The sequence below is a fragment of the Chaetodon auriga genome, chromosome 14 (genome assembly GCF_051107435.1).
Source record: "Chaetodon auriga isolate fChaAug3 chromosome 14, fChaAug3.hap1, whole genome shotgun sequence".
NCBI classification, from domain to species: domain Eukaryota; kingdom Metazoa; phylum Chordata; class Actinopteri; order Chaetodontiformes; family Chaetodontidae; genus Chaetodon; species Chaetodon auriga.
The window spans coordinates 13,239,886-13,263,220 of NC_135087.1; the positions used below are offsets into that span (position 1 = coordinate 13,239,886).

Sequence of the window (23,335 nt, forward strand, 5' to 3'; positions counted from 1 at the left end):
ATCAAATGAATTCCATAATATCAAACCAGTTTATTTTTGTGGATGCCCAAGTTGACCACTGTTATGCACCTTTTGAGGTGACAGTAGAAAAATAGATTCAGTGAAACTAAATGCAACTTAATATCAATCTACAAACATGTTTTATGATACCATACAAGTACAATGTACCTGTTACAATTCAACACAAGCAATCACACATTTCAGATGGTTCAATTTCAAAAAGGTGCTAAATAACACTATGTACACAAAACGAGCTACATGAGATTCAGAGAATTATTTGATGCAGGCTGGTAAGCTGGTAGAAAAGAGCTTGCATAGACATCAAAGTCACTTCTCCAATAAAAGCCCAGCCGCAGGCAGGGGAAGGCACTGACTTCTCTACAGCAAAGAGCAAAACAAGGGCTTTTATTTAACGGAACATTGTCCTGGAAAATAAAACAACTACCCAACATGAACATGGGGAGGAATCTGGAGTTTGCATTTTTTCCCCATGAAGCAACCTAGATGGAAAAATGATTTTTCTGCTTGGCAACGTCATCACTGCTAAGCTGAGAGCTAATGTCTTCAGATCATCTACGTATTCCTGTTACTTTGAAAGTAAAAGGAAAATAGGGAGGGGGGGGGGAAAAAACATCTCTACAAACATGGTAACCACACCACCTACAACACTGAACAAACTGCCCTAATGCATAACATTTAAGAACAAAACGGATTGAGACACAATCTTTATGTTTTATACCACACATTCTTAGTGAGATTTCATGACAAAGACATGTACACAGTGTTGTCCACTACAGTAAAAACACAAACCTTCAACAACCACTAAAATGCCATAGAAACCGTTAAAAATTCATTGGAACATGTGGAACTCCATTCATTATATACAATTTCCATTGGAGATATGAGCCAGCAATCGCCAACTTCTCTTCGACGTTAGATTCCTTTTGTTCGAAATTCATTTGTTCCTTTTCCCTTCAGCTAACAGGTGGCTCCTACAGTGCAATGATACTCGTATGTGAGGTTGTATTCCAGCTGTTGGGCTGCGTGTACTTGCAGGTTTCGGGAGCTACGGCTGCTGCGGCTATTTAACAGCATGTTTGAGAGTATCGACGCTGGTGGTGCAGGTCCATGATATCCTGTGAGGAGGCGAGATGGAGGCCTGATGTACATATATGGTTTTAGCATTTGGGTTCAGTGAAATCCACCTCTGCCTCTCAGAAAAACTGCAATGAATGTGTCTGTAGTGAACAGAACAGTCAAATAAGCAATTAACAGGGGCTGCGATATTATGACATCATACTTAATTGAATAAAGGTAGCTAAAATGGAATATTCCAAGCACTGATTAAGGCTTTAGATTTGATTACTTGATGCTATCGGATTAAACAGAACAGCAGGGAGCTCAGCACACAGCCACTCTGACACGCACAAACAGACCTGACTGAAGATGGGAGTGTACAGTACTGAGATTGTCTAAACACCTGTGTGTATCAAACTTATCCTCACACACAGGCGTAAACACACACACACACGCACACAAACACTCACATACACACACATCCTGTTCCAGCTGAAAAGCCAACAAACCCCCAGCACTTGATCACTGTACATCAGTTGCCATGGCACCCCTATATTTCCACTGTATCTCAGTAATGAACCTGCCTGCGATCCTCCCGCCCGTCCCCCCTCCCTCTCTGAAAACGCCAGGCTTCAGCCTCTAAGCTACACGCGCAGAGGCTGTGATAGTTAAAGCCTGACACAATTATCAGACTGGGTTACAGGAGAATGACGAGCTCTGATGACCTACTTCCTGTCAGATCCAATTCCTGCTTTGTGTGACCAAACCCCGGCCCATTACCCATCAGCACTGCAGAACCAGGAGGGGGAAACTAGTCAGGTGGGTTGCTATAGGCGTGCTACAGGAAGAAATGGAAATACAAGTCACGGGAGAAAAAGAGTACAGCCAGACAAATTTACAGATGATTTTATCACAACACTCTCTGTCCCAGACTGGCTGCCATTGTTCGCTTGTGTAAATTGAGATTCCAATCCTGCCATCTCCCCATTCTATGCTGAAAATAATCGAGAGACAACACAAAAGAACCTAGGAATATAGTCTTTGCTAAACCACCAGTTCATAACTGAGCTACATCTAGTGTTCGTGCAGGATTCACACAGCATAGAGCTAACCTCTTCCTTTACAATCAAACTCAATAGACCAAGTCATGCCAGTAGAGCCTGAGTCATCCTCCAAACCAGCAGGACTAGGCAAGCTTGCAGAGATCAATTACAAGCATCAACAATTAACCTACAGCTCTTACTCTTTCCATACTCTGACTGTGTGATGGATAGCACAGTGTGATAGAGGTAGGACAAAAGGACAGATCCTATAAATAGCAACCATCGACCACCCCTTTCCCCTGCTCCTCTCAAACACACACACATATACGCAGGCACACATTTAGTGCTTTGCCATCCACTGTGATGGACAGCAACTCAACACGCTTTCCCTTTTCTTAACTCAACCCCTGGTCCTCAACTGGGGTTAAAGTGCAGATTTCTTATAAGGGTAGTCAGGTTTGCTAGGTGATCTGCGGTCTCTGGCGATCTCCTCGCTGACACTGTTCCTGTGAGGCTGCTGGAGGGGCCCCAGGCCTGAAGACTCTCCAGCTAGAACCATCTCCTCTGGGGCATCTCTAGGTCCTGTGTGCCTGTCCTCATAGCTGTCCATGTTTCCACTGGGCGACCGTAAATGGCCTAAGCCATGAGTCAGGTCTGTCTCATTTGATCTGCCCCTTGGGATGTGTCCCATCCTAGGCTGGGCCCCGGAGGGGCTGGCAAGGACTCCATCATGCCTCTGAGAGGTCATACTGAGGACATCCAGACGTAGTGGGTCTGGGGCAGTCCGTCCCTGCGGGTGGCCCTGGGACTGAGAGTCAGAAATGTACGGAGGTGGATAAGAGCTGGAGGGGGTGCAGCTGTGGCTGTAGAGGTCTGGTCCTGCAAAGGAGGGCAGAGGGTGAGTGGAGGTCGGGGTTGCAGGTCGGCAGGAGAAGTCGTACAGGTCAGGGAACTCGGCTTGAGCCTCCAGCTTGGGTTCAGGAGCGTGTCTTTTGCAGGAGTGGCCGTGTCCAGGACCATGGCCGTGGCTGAGGCGGACAGAGGGGCAGGGCCCATGGGGCAGATGGTGGCCTGAGGGGCCCATTGGGCTGTGAGGGCCGTCCCTGTCCATCTCTGCCATGTGCTGCTCCCTCAGGGACATGACTGAGACACCCAGTGCAATGTCAGGCATGAACTCCCTCATAACAGGCTCCATGTTGATCTGCATCGGAAAACAGATACAAATGTGTGACGTTACCTTGCAGACAAGCTATTCATGATCCCAGGTACAAACCATGAAGCCACATTAGAATAATCAAAAAACGTAACACGAGGACTCTCAGAAGTAACACACACACACTCACCGCTTGCCGATCTGAAAGCAAAGCTCGGCCCATAGCCTGCGGGTTGGTGCAGTCTGGGGGCTGGGGCCTGGGCACAGAGGAGTAGTCTGAGCTGCCATGCTTGCTGGCTGCATGGCGCTGGATCAGGGTGCGGTTGCAGGGATAGGAGAAGGAACGGGTGGGGGTCGGCATGGGCACGCGAGGTCGCCAGGCACCCTTGAGCTGAGCACGGCTGGGTGTGGCAGGGGGGTGGTATGGGGGGGGTGGAGGAGGTAAGGGAGGGTGGAAGCCCGCTACTCCTTCCAGCTCTGTGAACATGCTATCCATGGCTGGGCTGCTGTTTACCCGACACCGACCCACCTGCCGCAGAGCCAGAATTGGACTCTCATCTCCAAACCGTTCATCAGGGAAGAACTTATAGGGGTTCTGAAAAAACACAAAACAAAACAGGGGCTAAAGAAATGGATATCAAGTCTGGTGTTGACAAAGCAAGCCCTATCTTAAGGGCTCTTTCTTAAGATTTATCTGCCTGGGGTTGTTTAAGGTCTACTGCATTACTGCATTACATCCCTGTTAGCATCCCAGCCATAGCCATCTCAGCCCCCTCTACCTCTACCCTCTGGGGACAAACTCTGCTTTCTGCTAACCTGCAGTAGCTCAGTGGCTCCGTCTGCCAGACCAAACTCCCTCAGCACCCGCAGCTGCAGCTCATAGCTGACGGTGGCTCCTTCACCACAGTTGAGGGCATAAGCTCGCTGGACCTGCTCTGTGTGCCTCAGTTCCTGTAGCCTCCGGATCATCTCCTTTACCACCGACAGCTGAGGCACTGAAAGATGCACACAATGCGAACACATACATCGATAGACTCTTCATTTTTTCACTTAATCACAGTTACATTAATATAACAGCTTGATCATTTATTGATGCAGAGAGGTGTTTTGGCCCCACCCGGGGAGCTCAGACTCAGCCACAGAATAGCAGCATATTTCTGGGTACTTTCACAGTTCAGATATTAGCATGAACGGCGGTTTCTGTTACCATTTAGTCATCCCTCAACAATTCTCTTACCTGGAATCTCATTGGCCACAACCGATGGAGCTGTGGTAGAGTTGCTTGCCATTTGCTGGTGGCTGATCATGTGACAGCACTGAGGCACAGCATTGTTGACCATGTAGAGTGTGTCCGGGACGTTGGACATGCGCACTAATCGCAAACGTACCAGGTCCGTCTGCTCCACCATCATTTCATCGAGCACAGACTAAGGACAGGTAGACGACAGAGGGAAAGTTAGACCAGAACTTTAAAAATAAAAGTCCTGTGTGCGATTCAAGGACACTGAGAGGGTTTGCAAATTAGTTCCACTTGATTGACACTTCATCTAATAATAACTCTCTGGTCTAGGGATATGTTCATAAATATTCATGGCCCTGGGAAGGCCTGTAAGTTATTAGGAAAAGTGTGCAAATGGACATAAATTGAATTTCAGTCAAGATGATGGAGGCAACTATTAAAGATGGGGTGTATGCATAGCAACAACTGGGCATGGATTATTTTAGCACGTCTGAGCTATGAACAGGTCCACAAATTCTCCCAAGGCTCTAAATGGTTAGCCTGTCCTTTTCACAGAGCCTCGATTCTGTTTGATGATAGCTATATGTGACACAAATAATCCACTGCTTCCTGCACCGTCTGGAAGCTCCATTAATCAGAAGTGAATGAGCCATACCTTCGCCTCTTCCACATAAGGAGAGAAAAGACGGGGGCGCACATAGATGCCAGCGTTCTTCTGTCTTAACCAGGCATTGGCTTTTCCCCCCTCAGCTGTGGGCAGCATGTCTGAAGGAGGGGTGCTGATCAAACCCCTTTTAAGCTGTGAACAGGGTGAAGAATGTGGATCAATGCTCAGTTTATGAAGGTCACTCGTACGCACACAGCAGCTGAGAAAAGGCAGACAAGGAGTACTGACCGCGTCAGCCAGTACGTCACTGTTGGGAGGTAAGATGTGCTCAGTTCGGATGAAGGGCAGGAGGGGAGACAGGATCTCCTTTAGCTCCTCCACATCCAGGTCTCTCCTTTTCACTCCCCTCTTGTTTACGCTGTGGGCTGTGCCGCTCAACAGGTTGGGCTCTGGGTAAATGAGGACAAGAACAGCCATTAGCAGCCTTTCAATGTAATGCATTTAACCATGACTATTTTTTAACTATGATTATGCTTTTAAATTAACCTGCTGGCTATTTTTCACATCATTCAAGCTATTCAATTTAAGAAATTATGGATAAATACTGCATTGCCTGCAGGTTGCTAGCCCTTAAAATGTGATGACTCATTACCTCGACCATAAACACAACATATGACAATTGTTTACTAGGTCAGAGCTCACAAGGACATGACCAATCACTATAAAGCCACTTCCTGCCGACCTTGGTAATTTTGGCTCCTTTATATAATGCTTTTAAGTGTATTTTGGAGGTTCTGGTAAGTGGGTGATTTCCTCAGAGCCATTAGGGGGGCTGCTCAGAGGGTAATTATAGACTGTATTATCTTACCCCTGTCTGCCATCCTCTTAATAAGCTGCTGCTCGCCCCACTTAACAACATACTTGAGAATGTCCTGTTCACTCGCCTGTGAATGAGACCAAGATACAGAGAGAGAGAAAGACAGGGAGAGAGAGATAGGACAGGGAGAAAGAATGAGACAAAAGTATTATTAGGACAAGGTTAGATATTGTAGAGAACAAAACTGGGAAGTTGTTAAATGAGGATAAGGTGAAAATGTAATATGTTGCAGCGGTGTCACAGCAAAACTCAGGCCAGGTTGGTTCGTTTGTGTAGTTCAATTACAACAGTTCACCTCAACCATCTGGTCTGATGCCAGAGTAGCTTGGTAGTACAGATGACAACTCAGCTTTGATTAGATTCTGGGTTTGAAGGCATTTCCCTGCAGGGAATGGTGTTACTCAACTCTGGAGACCCTCTGCATGTCGCTACTATGTCCATGTATAATGCATCTGTGGTGTGTGTATGGATTTCACACCAGAAGATGTATCTTTCACACTGTGAGATGTCATAGAGTGAAAACAGGTCAGGTGATGTTCTGCTTCCTTACCTGTAGGTAGTCAGACTGAATTGCACTGAGAAGGTGCTCCTTGCTCAGCTCGTAGAGAACATCTGAGGTGACAACCTGACTGAACTCCTCGCAGAGGAAGTGCATGGCCTGCCTGTGGACCCACTTGGAGCCGTACGGCTGGGAGCTCCACTTCAGGATGGGGACGAGAGAGTCCAGAGACAGGCTCTCCACAACAATGTCCTCACAGCCTGGGAGAGCCAATCAGATAGAAAAGTAATTCACACCTTGATTTTCGACCGAGTTTTTGGGCACAAATGTATCATATTGCAAAAACAAGTGTGGATGTTAAAGATAGCAACAAGATACTTAACAAAAGCTAAAAGAAAAGAAACACAAATGGATTGTATTGAACTGGCTGATTATTAGAATAAAAAAGGTAATTCTGCAGCCACCGCCAGATCACAAGTACTTTTGACTATTATTCACTGACCCAGGGAGTCTCCCCCTAGTAGCCCCCACATCCTCCTTGCTGCGTTTCCTAAATCAGAGCACATACCAGAACAGCAGGCAGTGGTTTAACTCTGCAACCCACCAACCCACAGAAATGCCTTTGATACCTTGATGTGTTTCAGTCTCGAGCTGCCTCCTCTTAACCGTGATGAGTAAACACAGCAGCCTGAGGAAATGTGTTACCAGTGCACAAGCACGCACACTTTGCAAATGTGTGCACACTTGTGTGCAGAATTCAAAAATACATTGACAAAACAAAGAATGCTTGGGGAATTATGTACATGCTGCTCGAGCCATTAAAAAAAAAAGAGCTATGCTTTGAAAATTCAGCCAACACTGGCACTCAAACTCACACTTATTGTAAGAGGGATCTATTTTGGCACAATTAAACCCCCTAACATCCACTCACACAAAAACAATATGATTTGCGAAGTCAAGCTAGCTATGCCAAACCCCAACACGCCAGAGCGTCACTGGCTCTTATTCTGAGCCTTTCTCTGATCAATAACGTTTAATACAGAATGGACATCCATACAGATAAAGCCAGACTGACTGACGTCCAGAGCTACTCTGAACTGAAACACAAACTTGCCAACTTCCTCATTCCAGGCCATCACGTCCATCAGCTCAAGGCTGGGCCAGTAGCGACGCTCCTCTGGGAAACTGTTATCTTAAACTAGAAGATCTAAGCTGCCTTTCCGCCCCCAAACCACTTTGAACATCTACTCTGGGAAACTGGACACCAGAATTGAGACTGATGGCTCCAGCAATTCCTTTGGTTTTGAAACTGGGGATTCATATCTGTCCAAGCAAAACTCACAGAGCTATAAGATGAACACATACACACATATAAGCAATAATGCACATGCACATACACGCATGAACGCGCACACTTATGATGCACTTCCCCTTTTGGGCGTCTTTAGTTGTAATGGCAATTTAGAGAAATGCAAAGCAGAGAGCCGCAGTGTTTTAAACGAAGGGTGAAAATCCTGCGTCATTAAGAAGACAGATGAAGTCGAAATGTGGATCCAGGCACTCTGCCTTTTTTATCTGCAATAAACAGACAGAAGGAGGGAATGGATTCCCAACATCTGTGCCTTCCGTCTCCACCACTTGTCCCTGTGCTGTCTGTCTTCTTCGAAAGTGCTTTTGCTCACGTCAGTCTTTCACCTTTGTATCTTTGCCCCCTCCTAAAAAGCAGACAGACACACGAACATGTGCACAGAGGCAGACAACTCCCCACTTGGGACCAGCGGCACAGGAAAGCAAACAGCTCTGCTCTGTGTTAGTCCATTAGAATTCACAGCGACAGCCAGTCTTTTAAAACGCAGCAGTTTTATTATGAGCTGGAGATTAGAATCAGCATTATATCTAATACTAACCCGCCTCCCCTTCTCTCCACGGGTGGTATACCACATTCACTGGAGCTTAGCCGACTGACAGGAATATCAACACAACAGCAGGGACAGCAACAGTCAGCTCTACAACGTTAACTTTGGAGGATGTATGCATTTTGTCTTGCTGTTATTATTTGGAGCTCCATGTTTATGGAGCTTGCAGTCTCCAAAGCCACTTAAAACATCAACTGCACTCAGTGGCCTGTAAACAAGCATGTGGATGTAAATCTTGTCTGATGATCGCTCAAGGACTGAGACTTCCGTCAACGCACTCCAAACTAGCGCTGAAGAATTAACCAAAATCACAATAATACCAAAACAATGGCAATATGATTTTTTTTTTTTTTCATATTGTTTAGCCCTACTCTAAATGAAAGATAGGGCAGTGAAAGCACTGGTCAGTCAGTGAGGAGGTACTGCAGTGCACACGCTGACACCACACCAACTGGCTATTATCTCTGCGGTGCACTTGAAAAATTAATAAGGCTTTTAATATTGGTTACTATTTGAGTGAGATGGAGTCGTAAAGGGATACACATCTTGAGAATTAATATGGACAAATGACAGAGAGCTCAACCTCAACCACAAAAACCTCCACGGGCCAAAACTTCACACAGCCAGAGGGTAGCAGTCGAGGACGCACACGAGGGGGAAAAGACAGCGTGACAGATGAGAGGGCCATCTCCGTATGAAACCACAGCCATAAGCTTCTCTGCTGCCTCCTGAAGAGACGTGGCAGCCACCGAGCTCTCCAGCAGTGTGATGGACTCATTTCATAATCAATCCACAGACGCCAGGATGACTTGGAATGTGTCTGATTTTTTAGATTAAATGTGAAAAGGGACATAAAATAGACATCTCCAAAAGGATAATGACAGGAAGTTGCAAAATAGACAAAAAGAGGGGACTTGGGATAAAATGACACCGGGTTAACCTCAACCATCTCACCACATTCCACAATAAGGTTTCATGGGAACTGATTAGAGTTGTGCAGCACAGTGGGAGAGGGAGGAGAGGGGATAAAAATACCCTCAAGTAGGGGCTTGTTGAGACGGGGGGATGGGAAGGAAGAGGAGGTGATGGTGTGTGGGGATGACACTATTTGCCTGCTCGTCAGCTTAAGCTGCCAGAGTGACCCTGAGAGCGACACTAGAGCTCGAGGGTGGGAGGTGGTGTCTGACCAGCTGTGTGTTAGTGTACAGTGCTATTCAGATGACTGCACAGATCTTAAAAAGGTGATTGATTCTTGGTCCTTTAGTCAATACAGTCAATTCAGCAACTGCCCACAACTAATCCTGAGCTTTTGAAAGAAAATATGTTTACTATTGTAGAGTGCACTCTGTCCCTGACATGCCTTACATTGCTCCCTTTTAGACAGAATGCTTTTTGTTGCCAATTTTAAGCTTAAATAGTAAAACATTTACACCCACTGAGCTTGCATGATATGCTTGATTTGTGTCAATACTGCAATGTGAATTTGGACAAAAACACTTTGTAAATGGCTGCAATATATAAGTGATGAGACTACATGTCATGAATTCCAACCAAGTTTCATAAATCAGTGTGTTAGCGTAGCACACACAGAGGCTACAACACTGATGAGCATGTCGTGTGTCTGCAGCTGCTTCACAAGAAAACCTTTCAGCCACAGAGAATCTGATAAAAGGACGGCACAAAGCAAGGAGGTGTGAATAAAGGGCCTTCACTGTAAAACAGTTTCACTAAGTGTTTTGAGTCACAACAAACTATATGCAGTATATTTTGAATAAGCTGAATATTGTTATAACTTGGTGTTTTAATAATAATGAAATACTGCTTTTATTTCATTACAGAGATCAAGGCAGTGGAGACTGTGTGCTAAATGATTTAATGCATCTCATATCACCTTTTAATATTGACAAAGTCATTCCCATCATCATCATGGCTGTATGAAAAATAAGATAGTAATGGCATATGATACCAGTGTTGAGTCATACATCCTCTCAGTATCCACGCAGTCATGGCAGGCAGGCCTAATGCAGCACTTATCGTGAGAATTTGAAACAGACTGCTTCAAGTATTGTATATGACAATACTTATTCTGATTGTAGGGGAGCTTTGTTAGCTGTGGAAACTGAACAGCGCTCTTGAGGAGTGAGGAAGTGACTGGCTCATGTCAAACCACGGCTGTAACCTTTGGCATGTCACTGACGTCATTCTGAAACACCAGCAAGAGTCAAAGGGACAGCATCATCCGGTAAACATAGGCCAGTGACGAAGTAGACGACTGGCAGTGACGGGTTGCTGACAGAAGCTCAGATGTGCTGCATGTATCAGACAGTAAGCTGTCTGCCCCTGGAGACACAGACAAACCCTCCAGCCTATATCAATCTGTTACTGGCAGCCGCAGTGCTAACACCCATCACAGTCAGCCAAGCTGTTTAACACTTGCCTGTGTCTACATGGCCATATTGCACATATGCCAACATATGTACAACGTAGTTTTAAGGAAAGGGTGGAATATTACGAGAGTCAGTGTGAGACACATTATATTAATGGATGGAGGGAGAGATTAAAGCAGACTGGAGTCTTGTAAGGCATTAATTCACCGAAAATCCAGCCAGTTGTAACAAAAGCCGTCATATTATTGAATCCAAAAAGGCCGACACCATAATCATGACAGCCCAAACTGACAAATTCACTTTGAAATGCACAGTAAAGTTATCTAACTACAATATCACAGATGGTATTTAGGGTTTGTAAGTGGAGTTACTCATATCAAACTACTCATATCAACATTTAAAAAGATATGTGTTCATACAGATTTAAGGCAATATTGGCCAGCCATACTCACAAGTACCACTAAGCATGAACAATGTGGCTGTAATTAAAAGAAAAGGGTATTTACCTTGAGCCAGCATACTGAACTCCAAGAACAGAGCGATGTGGTACAGCTCCATGGCCTCCTCGGTACGTGTGCTGGCTCCGCGGCCCCCAGACACCAGGGCTTGCACCTCGCCGAGGCTGCCCGCTGAGGGGCTGCCCCGCAACACCAGCCCAAGCTCCACCACGTCTGTGTACATGCAGTGGAGAATAACCTGCACGTATTTCCGTGGGATGATGGACTCATCTAGAACTATGCGGGTGGGTGTCTGCAAGGTGCGCTCTGTCATTTCCTCTCCCGTGCGGATGCGCCTCTGCAAAAGGTTCCTAAAGAAAGGAGAACGCGCTGACAGGATAGCTTTATGAGCCCTAAGGTCCTCGTCTGGGGTCCCGGGGCACCCGCTGCCTCCTGAGCCCCCTGTTGGTGCTGCAGCCACAGCCCCTCGCTCATTACAGCTCTCTATCATCTCAGAGTCTGAAGAGAAGCTGAGCAGAGCGTCATAGTAACACATGTAGTCAAACAAGCCCTTCATATCAGCCTCCAGGGAGTTGGGTGTACCAAACTCCTCACTGAGCTGGACCAGTACGTCCACGTTCTGCAGTCTGGAGTCCTCTGCTCCGCTAACCCCAAACTCCCCAGTGTACAGGTAGTGAAGTAGGGCAGAGAACATGGGCACATCAATGCCAGCTGTCTCAATGTCCATGAGTACCTCTGCTCCATAGCCAGGGGATGAGGATAGCAGAGTCTTGAAAAAGGGGCAACGGGCAGCCAGGATGGCCCGGTGAGCTGGGAAGCAAGTACCTTGGAAGATGAGGTCCACATCAGTGCAGTACTTATGCTGGTAGAGGGCAGCCAGATCCCGCTGCAAGCTCGGTGCCTCGGCACGTGCCAGGCTGGCCTGGAAGCTCAGCTCCTTGAGGGCCGCCGTGCCCTCGTATTCCTCCACCAGGGCGTTTGTGTCACGGACGTCCCACCCTGACAAAAGCTCCCGCATCTGCCGCGCATGATCTGCTGAGCGGCTGGACTTCCTCCTTTTGATGAACCTCCGTTTGAGGGTCGCCAGGCCAAGGCTCTTCTTCTTCCTGTCTGTGGGCCTCTCATGGCCGTGCTCCAGGCTGTATAGCTTCGACTCCCAGCCATATCCCTGCTGAGAGTAGGATGACGTCCCTGGAATGAACACACAAAGCAAGTTAGCTTCAGAAGTATTTTGTGTTTAAAGAAACAAAAATCTTAACATATAGTATTCATAAAGTAAGAAACCTCTCCTCATTAAATAACTATGACAGTTTTTCCTACATATTTCCTGAAAAATAGAGCTCTGGTGAGACACTCATTTCCTAACCCCAACACCAGTTCACTCTTGAGGCCACAGTGCTAGAAACACAATCTGCCTCTCGCACACCCGTGGTGCGGTGAGCTCCGTCAGGCCAAGCACACAGTACCCTGACCCAGCTACCAATGAATTTGGATGTAGTTCAACAGTGGAAAAAAACTGACAGAATCCCTTTATTTTGCTTTGTTTTTGTCCAAATCACAGACTAAGGACCAATTAGCTCATAGAAGACTTTGTCCTGCTTTGTACTTCTCAAACAACTTCAGTCCATTTGCAAACTTGGGCCCAATCAATTACACTAACTGGCAGTTATCTTTGGCTTGAAAGACAGGACTCGTACGTCAGAGGAAGCTCTGCCAAGGAGATCCTCTCTGCCTGCCCTTCTCTCAGCATCCATCAGTGTGACCCAAATAGTAATCATTCTAACACTGTGAATCATCTGTGGCCCAGGCCGGCTCAACCAAGCAACTACAGGGTTCAGAGTAGACCTCAGAGGTCTCAGGGGCTGCAGAGACAATTTGGCTCCTTTAACAATACTTTCACTTTCAAAAAGAAGTCTGCAAAAAACCTCAGAGGCAAAGTCATTTGGAAAACGAAACAAACAATGTATTTTTGTTAAGGACAGATATATTTTAAATTCATCTCTGAGGCAGTTCTCCAAACCCACTGGCACAGAGGAACCATAAACCAGAACGTCTCCAATGGTTATGATGATAGGAGTATCAAATAGGTCTCTTAACATACCTCATAATAGACATTTATGACAACCATCACTGGAACAACTATGCCACTTAACTATAAGCAATAGACTGAACTCATATGTATATAAGACAGACACACACACAGACACACACAGACACAGACACACACACACACACACACACACACACACACACACTAATACAACCTATATGGCAGACTTGTGTTACAGAAATATGCTCGCTATAGTACAGCAGCCTTCTCTGACAATGACATCCGCTGAAACTGGAGCAAAAGCAAAAGGTCTCAGACTGTAGCTGTCATGCCTTTCAGTTGAAAAATGTGACAATCTAACGAGCAGCCTGTAGCCAGTCACAGGGGCAAAAATCATGACACCAGATTAGCTCCCTCACTGTGTGACAGCCAGCAGCCTTATCATCATCACATCACACCACAAGCACACAGTAACAACAAAGCTAAGAAGAGCACGACTGCAAGGCTCATACTACTGCTGCTTTTTTTTTTTTTTTACTTTTAAAGTCTGATAGCAAACAGTTAATGTGATTTTAGTTAACCACCCATGTCAGACACAAGTTTCGTTTGTATATCTGCCTCTCATAATACTAAATATAACAAAATCCATATGGTTGGGAAAAGTAGGCGCAATGTAGATGCAGACTGCTTTTTTCTAAATTGCTTTTTAAAATTAGCAGACACATACACGCCCTTCAACATCAACAACAGAAAAAAACAAAACAAAACAAAACAGAAAAGTCCGGCTCCAAACCAACAACAGACGCTGCAGTATATCAAAATTAAATTGAAAGACAGGAGAAAAGAAAAAAAAAAGACTGCAAGGGTTTTCAGAGTCACAATTTGTCCAATTTAGGACTGAGATCATAAGCTAATTCTCCAGCGGGAGAGGAGCAGATATCTGTGACAGACCACATGGAGACCTGCAGAGCGCGCTTTAACAGGTAAAATGAAGAAGACAGAGTAAAACATTTACCAGCACCCTCCTGGATCACAGAATGAACCTCTTTCCAGAATGTCTGGATGTGATCACATGAGCAAATCGAGTAGGTAATGCACCTTTGTGTCTTTGACATTTATAACAGAGGTTTGAGCTGTGGGACATTTCTGCAGGTGAACAGGTGTCAAATCAGTCACACGGAAAATATGCTAAATTTTGTTCATGTACAGAAATCGCAGTCTTATGACCATTTCAGGGAATCATAAACTGCAGAATCAAGTTACAGCAGTAGATCATAAATCTCTGAGATTATCCCTTTGAGAGATTTGGCTGAGACGTGACATTTTCCAGTTCTGACAGTTTCAAGCAAATCCTGTTCTCCTTTAAGAGAGGCTCTGTAAAGTGATGAATTCAAGATTTTAAAAAAAAAAAAAAAAAAAAAAACCTTTATTGAGAGCGTTAAAATCAGTCTAATCAATCAAATTTGCTCAAAGGTCTCTAAAGAGCTGCAGATCAACAGGCCTGTAAGATCTGTCAGGCCCTTGGAAGTCCACTCCATGAGACCAACACTCCTGATCTGTGCCAGAAGATCAGGAGATTCAGTGCCAGAGAAGACCAAACACAAATAACAGAGGGAATAGTTAAATATTTTCTCACATCCCTCCAAACCAGCAGTGTGTTATAGATAAGTATATTATTGTTAAGAGAATATATGATCTATATATTGATAAGGGGAGGGATATAAACTGGATCAGCTACTGATATCTCCTAACGGTCTGATACTGACCCAAACAGCTGGATCGGATATCAGTGAAAATCTATTTATCTCTTCTTCTCTATCCATTTGTTGCTGCATTTAGAGTTAAGTTTAAGTTAGGAAAGCAATGTTTAGGTCAAGCCTGATGTTGCCTTACACATAAAAGAATGATCTCAGTCTCTTCCACCGATACAAGAATGAACTAGATTTTTGCCATTCTGAATTGTGGATTAAACATCCCATTTCCTTCGTCTTAGCAGTTTAAAGAACCGATCTCTGATGTTTCCTATTCCAAATATAAATACAGCTATACTGTAAAAAAAAAAAAGACTGCTTTTTAATGCATTTGTGTCCGTTGTATGAGTCAATGGCGCTGTTCAAGAGCTCTCATGCGCAAAAGGATTCACCTCTTGCACCATTAGTTGTCACGGAAGTAGGTTAATCTCATCTAAAGTGTGAGTTTGGACACGCTGGAAGCCCACTGTGTTTGTAGCAGAGGTGCACTGTGCCAAATTGGGTTCAGCAACACAGTTTTAACACTTCACTTCGGATCAGAATAGAGTGTGAAACTTGTGTTTTTGTTCACCTAGTAGAAAAACATTAGCATTTGATTACTGAAAACACAGAATCATCTACCCGAGCTGACTGTTTATTTGTGCAACATGGTGCTGTTAATTAAACCACAGATAAAATACGCACCTATGAAAGTCTGCTGTGCCTGTGCATTTCCCCCTATGCGTGGGGAGCATGAGTGTGGATAGCTGGATCCATTGGCACCCATCCTCACTTCTCTTCACTTGCTATTTGGGGGTCCCCCCTCTTGCTGAGTCATTCTGCTCAGACAACGTATTCCTCTCAATCCTCAGTCGCGGGTCGGGCACGGATCCTCTGAAGTGTCCTCAGAGCCCCAGGCCCAGCATGCCATGCCTGCAGGGAGGAAGATGGAAGAGGACAGAAACAACAGTGAGAGAGATGTTTGAGCTGGAGAGCGAATGCTTTATATTTAAATGCTGCTGACTAACATCTCACAGGGATTACAACATGATGAGCTTGGACTGTTTGGACCCTGTCAAAGATAATGAATGGCCAGGGGCGTCGATGTTAAGGAAGCTGAACAGAGGGATATCTATTACTATCTATCACACTGTTTCAGCCACATTGATTTCAGTGTAATCATGAATCATTGCTGTCTTGGCAATTTTACAGGCCTGGAATTTGTGCTAAATTTGTGTCGATTTTTTTTTTTTTTAACTGAGTGACGGTATTTATCTGAAGACTTTGTATTCAGGCTTCCACCTAATCTTCAATGGAGAGGTTAACAGAGACTTCCTCTGGTCGGCCCTCAGGAAACACTGACTGACAGTCAACAACAAATCTAATGCAGATGTACAGTGATGTTCAGGGGGAGGTCCGACCCACTCTGCCTTTGCCCATCTTGTCAAATTTAATAGTTTAAACATATGCAGTTTAATGAAAAATCTGGAAGTTTTTCCAGTTCAGAGTTTATATATCTATGCAGTGTGTAATTATACTGCAATTTTAGAGACAATTCTTTGACCAAGGTCACATCAATTAGAGCCAAGCAGCTTAGTATCACATTCCCATTTAGTTCCTCGAGAAGTATCTCAACTTTGGATCTCTATTCAGTTCATGTCGGCACACTCAGACTAAGCACTGCGTCACAGATGTAATGACTTGTGGTTTTTCAGCACTTAATTTTAGTGTATTATTTGACATGGGGGAGGGTAACATGACAACACAGACAACCATTAGGTTTTGCTGTGTCATTTATGCAGCGGTGCTTAATACTTCTGGTTATATTAGGCCACTGCGGGCAACGTTGCAATGAACAGGGCAGATTTACCGCAATATTGGATTTTGGTTATTTTGTCCATTAACAATTTCTAAACACACCTTCACAGAGGGCATTATAACAGTTTACACTAGGAAAAGGACAGGTGTGATAATAAAATGAATGATGGCTGAATTCCATTTCGATGCTTCAGTTTTAAGCCGTGCATGCTGGCCCACTGTCACACACACACACACACACACACACACACACACACACACACACACACACACACACACGGCTTAATGGGACACTTGAATACAACAGAGCCATCGTTAATGTTATTAGTAACACCTGCACGTTTCCCACCATGACAATCCAAACTGTGAAAAATACTCTGAGTCTCCGAAAAATTGACTATTATCTACACATACGCCGATACTGTGATATGAAATTTCATATGCCTTGATAGAGGATCTATCCCCATCATACACCCCGGAGGTGAAATTGATATAAGTGGCTGTTTCATAGAGATGAACAACAGCAGATAGCTCCACTCAGCCATTTTCCCTCAGCCTGTTCTCGCCAGCCACGGTGCCGGTCAAGGCGCCCTCGGTAACTTTACTGCTCTCTCCTTTGTACTGTCACTGGCTACGATCAGACAAAAAACAGGGCACCTCATTAATTAAGCATACTTTCAACCCACCAGGCTATTAATCACAATCTGAGCGTATCTAGCTTCATTTCTACCCGCAAGTACATTATTTTGATTATTTTCCAAACTTCTCAATTTTCCATGGCACTTATATCTTGGGTAACTTTGCACGAACATACCCTTTTCTAAACATTACCAAGAGACCTGCAAATGTAATTCTCATTACTCTGCGCCTTTAAATAGCTCTATATAAAAAAAACAGTCGTATGTATATGTGCACATGCCGCCTCTCTTCTATGCGAGACCAGACGGAGAACTGGAGTGTGATGGGAGATCCGTTTTATCTCAGCCTGCTACTTTTTCCTGCCTACCCTACTAATAAATCATTGTGTCTGCCCCTGTAGAGCAGCACTCCACAGCCTCCCAAGGGTTCAATGGAAAACCACAGCCTCTTATTCCACACAGAAATACTCACCAAGCAGTCACACTGGAGCACTCCAATAAAAATGTTGGTTGATCTTTATTTCATTAGACTGCTTTAAATAAGCACCATCTTCATAGGGAATTCATTTGGACAAAATTAGAAATTGAATTTGAATATGTAGGAGAGAGGAGGAAGCCCCTGAGATATATACTGTCTTGTTTACAAAAGAAGGTGTGGGGCGGGTTGGGGGGGTCCTCAAAGGAGCACAGCAGAGGCAGAATAAAGCAAATCAACCAACACATCAATTGAACAATACGCTGACTCCCGGCTACGCAGACTCACAGCTTTAACTCATTCAAATGAGCGAACCAAATTTAACTTCAGCTGCAGTGCAGAATTCTAAAAGCATAATTTAGGACAGCTATTTCCTTGAGACCTGACTCACACCGTTCAATAAGAAGCATCTCTGCCATAATCTCTCTGATGTCGAACGTTAAGACACTTTTCCGCAGTTTAGACGGAGACAGAGTGCTGCTCTGTTGTGCTCGGGCTGGGAGCAGAGGAGGGCAGTGGCACAGACGGGGGAAAGCAGACGCCGGCCGAGCTGGACTATACGTCCCTAATGAGAGGTGACAGGAGACACTCCCTGCCCCCACGTATCTCTCTCTCTCTGTCTCTCTCTCTCTCTCTCTCTCTCTCTCTCTCTCTCTCTCTACAAACACACACAAACACCCTTTCAAACTGCTCCGCTTGCCTCAGTTGTTTGGTTCATTTTATTTTATTTAAATCAGCCACTTGCGGAGGTTTAAAAGGCCGAACTGTAGCGTCCCACAGAACATTACCATACAAAAATGCTTGGCATAAGAGCAGGACCAATGTATTATTCAAATGACAGTCAAAGCACTTTATCAATCATTTATGCGGATTTCCTCATCATGGCTAGAGGAAAGGGAAGCGGTAGGTATCTGGATTTCCTTTCCAGTCAGAAACCCCAAATTTCAAAAGCACATTCTTCTTGCTTCGGGGCAGGTTTTTACTGGTCATCCCCTGGCCTGACCAATGCCCTGCTAATGAAACACACAAAGGCCACATTTTGAATCAAAGTGACAGCTGAAACGAAGCCATCACGGCATGACAACACTTCCACAATCAAAAGTGATGTGAAGAATTAGTTGGGCAGTATAGCAGATGATTGAGAAATTCATATTTCTGGCACAAAGAAACCAGAGTGCTGTGTTCTCTGTTGGTCCCACTGAGAATCCTATGAATGAAATGATGAAATCACCACCTTTGGATAGTAATCTTTGTTGTTAGGCTCAATGACACGGGCCCTAAGCTTCTGCAGAAGAGCAATCGCTGTGCCATTATCACAGCCAGGCTTGAATGAAAGGGCAGCAACTCTAGAAACAGCCAAATACAACCCCCTCCAAACACTTCCCAGTCTAAAATTACACAGTAACTGCAAAGTGCTCTATATGCGTCAAAGCACTCAAATACACAGCACTTCAGTCTAATTTCTTTAACAGGGAATTTTTATTCGTCCATTGTGGGCATGTTATTATCTCGTCCCTGTCACACTGATCCCAGAAGAAACATAAATAAATTACTTTCTTGACTCGCATACAAAGAATAGGAAAGATGCAGTCCAATTAACATAAAAATACAATCAAATTATATCAACTAATCCCTTGTTATAATTAGAGTTTATAGTATGATATGACAAAAAGTTTTGCTGCTACAAAAGCTGTTAAATGACCCGTGGGGAGAGCTGGCCATTATTTGCTTTGCTAACCAAGCTGGACAGAAATACTGCTTCAGACAGTAATTATAGACTGTTTGACTCTCTGGATATTTGATACAATCAGAGATGCTCTAAAAAGGGCCTTAATAAGCAATGCAGCAGAGAGCAGAAACCAGAACTTTCTAACAGAGTGACCTCTACTGTATTGATGTGTCTGCATACATCCCACAGCGGAATATGGGCCACAGGTGGAAAGAAAAAAGAATAAATGCCTCCCCCCAAATATAATAATGAAGTCATACTTTGTCTGAAATAATGGCTGGAGAAACAAAATTTCAGTGGCGGAGCAGACTGCTTACCTCTGCAGTGTTTTTCCCCAATCAGGTCAATCAGTATAACAGTTAATCAGGCTATTCGACTGATTACAGACTTTGCCAGGAGAGCTACAGGAAACTACAGGAATCAGAACAGGCTAGAAACCGCAACACAGTGAAATGAGAGCGAAAGATAGAGGGAACAAAAGTCCACACAGTGATGACTCATGGTGGGCAGCCTCTGGATTAGCCTGTGTCAACCAACAATATGAACCGTAATGCTGCATATTTGACATTTCACAGACTACGCTGTCAGCTGGTTACCATTTTTTACTCTGGAGGCAATGATACACAAGCGAAAAAAGGTGGATATCACAAATAACCATCAGTGTCCAACATGTTCCTTTCTTTTAAATCTTTGCGTGAAAACACGCCGATGCCTTCACTGACAAAGAATGAATGGATGAACGACGTGCTCTAGGTGTGCTTGCAAGACAACACTGCACATCTTCTCAATCAAAGACATATTAAGCGCGCACACACAAACGACTATACAAACACAGCCTGGCAGTCAATTTCCAGAGAATGAATGGCAGCCGAGGAAACAATGAGTGCTTCTTTCAAGTCAGTTGTCAATGCTCCTTGTTGAGTTCTCCATCCAACTGGCCAGAGTAAACAGCATTCAGGCCAAAGTCCGGCTCATTCAGATACTCTGTGGCAAGTACTTGCAAGCTCATGGCCTTTCATGCCAGTCATGGACTTCAGAGAATGCAACTCCAATAATTACATGTCATTATACAACCCTGCAGCGGTGAAACAAATACTTAACCTTGTCAAATGACAAACCTTAATGCTGAGGAGTGCAGTGAATGCACCTTTCCCAAATGAAAAGGCAGGGAGACACACTAAGAGGAGGGCAGGGTGTACACAATGCTGACTCTGACCAGAATTTCTGTGAGATTACCACAGGATTATCACAGAGGGCATATGGCTGCTCACCACTTTAAGAGATGGTGAAACCAACAAGCATTATGAACATCGAGAATATCAATATAAAATGAGTCTTTATGAGTGGGTTTGTCACGTAATAGCGTGGACTGCGAAGAAGACAGATGCCTACAAATTACATGGAAAGCTGCAAACCAGTCATGACTGACCTCCGAATTTAAACTGGATATTATTTAACTGCTGCAAATGAATACATGATTTTAACACACCATTATACCTTCATCCATAATTATGCTATAGATCGCAATAGGTGACAGGCCACATTGTTGCCATAGCACAACCCATCAACAACTGACACAGAGGCAATCAACAGCAACATGTAGGCTGAGTGGAAATGCACTTTCCTCCCGAACTTTTCTATCGATCTGGCCTCACAAGAACGAAATTAGTGGCCCCTCATGCAGCCCGTGCATAAAGAAATCAATCATTTGCGATGGCTTTGTTAGCCTTACGTTAACGCGGAGCTATTGTTGCTCTTTGGGGCTGCTGGTGGGCTATCGCAGCTCAGCGGAAGCCTTGGTTAAAAGTGCTGGTAAGAGGAAAAAACAAGTCGGTTGTTTGTCTCGGCTGATAAAAATGGGAAGTAGTGTCCAAATATTTCCCGACAGCCTAGCAAGAGGAGTCACATTCACCACAGCCCTGTAATTAGTAGCATATCCTCAGAGGCTAGGGTAAGCTATCTTTGCTGTGTCGCTTCGACTTTACCCCTCGGAAACAGCAATTTACTTCGAGCAGGATGCGATGCAACTGTTGAAAAGCGAGCGTTCAAAACATATTCACCTGAAAGTGGAGAGCTTCGTGGCCATTATTTCTCTTCGTATCAGCTCGTAGTTTAAGCAGTACTCCGACCCAAGTTGTCTCTGGCAAAGGGAGAAAAAATGCAGCTCAACACCTTCTTTTTCCAACTCTGCTCATTACGCACGGCTCGACGTCAACGTCCACATTTGATCCCTAATGTGCCATAATTTCCACTTGCGTCGACTTTCCGGCGAATTCCCAGCATTTACCTCGACTAAAAACTAAACCCAAACCGTTTTTATTCTCGGTTCGGTTCGGTATTTCCCCATAGTAGCACAACGCCTTGTTGGGTGGTTGTTATGGCCTATCCCAACGCAATCCGTTTTAAGATAGCCAGATTGAGAAACGGCGTTTCCGGTTACACCCTTCAAAATAAAACTCCCGGCTATTACAATTTAGCATTTGCACAATGAAATATATGTCCGATAAAAGCCGTTTCAATCACATGTTCGGTATTCTAACTTAATTAATTTCAACAAATAGCTGCTGGAAAGTCAAGGATATACAAGGCATTAGATAAGGTAAGCATGCCTTACATCTCAGTCGCGCCTTTAGTATGGATGCGCAATAGCATTGTTTCCCGTATTTTGATTAACTTTACAGGTTCTCAACGCTGTACGCCGACTGGTCAAGAGGCCCGTCAGTGCTCCAAGCGGCTTGTGCAATAACACATTTGCGAGCGCTCTCTAACGGTGTGTTAGTGGCAGTGAGGATTATGTGGGCCACGCACATGTCGATATCTTTTCATCCTTCCTTTACTTTTTCCCTTAGATGTGAATGTCTGATTTTGTAGAGGCGAACATTTATGTTAAAACTCAAAACTACTCAATCTATATACCCCATGCAGCTGGAGGGACCCCACTACACTGTTTGAATTGATCCAATATTTTTAGAATGTAATCTAATATGATAGTTTCTCAATGAAGCGAAACAATAAATTCTTAAAGAGATCATTATTTTGAAAGATATTTTATTAGTAAAGGCTTTAGGGCTGAAAGTTTGGTTGGTTTTGGTTGAACTTCTTTTGTCCTCCTGTAGAGGGCGACACATTACATCTAATGCAGACCAGCACTTCCTTGGCACCCACTGAAGGCCTACGTATGTATCTTGTCTTTTCAGTCATAATCCTTGTGCTCCAAGGTCATTTTTGCAATTTTGCCTTCTGCTATAAATAGAATCCTAGAATGCTGTACATTGAAAAGACTTGTCATAAGACCATGTAAGTGGGATGACACTGAATATGTAGCAAGGAAAAAACAACTGAATGTGAATCCTACAAGAACAAAGTCAAGCTGTAAATGTTTATACTCATCAGCCTACTCTTACATCAATAATGAAGTAGCTTAATCTATTTTAGGTTTATTCAAGCAGCCTGTCCCCTAATCTGACAGTCAGGGAAATATGAGTCACTAATTCAAGGAATTGAGTCATCCTGTGTTTATATTAAGTGTTACTGTAGATAATAGGTTAATAAAGGTTGCAGAATCCAGAGTTATTCTTTAGATGTTTTTCAGCTAGCACTTAGGCTTGGTACTAATTACCTCAAAAACTAAACAAAAA

The 23,335-nt window shown here is 44.3% G+C and overlaps 1 protein-coding gene across 2 annotated transcripts; it reads right to left on the minus strand.

Moving 5' to 3' along the window:
* Nucleotides 1–7: 7 nt before the first annotated feature.
* btbd7 (BTB (POZ) domain containing 7) lies at nt 8–22,122 on the minus strand. Of its 2 annotated transcripts, none has more exons than XM_076748559.1 (11): nt 21,758–22,122; nt 15,743–15,970; nt 11,306–12,448; nt 6,548–6,756; nt 5,989–6,064; nt 5,409–5,569; nt 5,169–5,312; nt 4,511–4,700; nt 4,090–4,268; nt 3,464–3,868; nt 8–3,321 (listed from the first exon to the last, which is right to left on the minus strand). In XM_076748559.1, the coding sequence occupies exons 2-11, from the start codon at nt 15,822–15,824 to the stop codon at nt 2,545–2,547; spliced, it is 3,366 nt and encodes a 1,121-aa protein (XP_076604674.1). In that variant the 5' UTR covers nt 15,825–15,970; nt 21,758–22,122; the 3' UTR covers nt 8–2,544. The 2 variants fall into 2 exon arrangements, with proteins under 2 accessions (XP_076604674.1, XP_076604675.1); XM_076748560.1 differs by having other exon boundaries at nt 14–3,321; nt 3,803–3,868; nt 21,758–22,101.
* Nucleotides 22,123–23,335: the final 1,213 nt, after the last annotated feature.

Coding starts and splice junctions, on each gene's coding strand:
- btbd7 (XM_076748559.1), bottom strand. CDS start 15,824: ATGGGTGCCAATGGATCCAGCTATCCACACTCATGCTCCCCACGCATA. Junction 5,570..5,988: donor TAAGAGGATGGCAGACAGGG/GTAAGATAATAC, acceptor TCATTTACCCAG/AGCCCAACCTGTTGAGCGGC. Junction 4,269..4,510: donor TGTGGCCAATGAGATTCCAG/GTAAGAGAATTG, acceptor TGCATCTTTCAG/TGCCTCAGCTGTCGGTGGTA.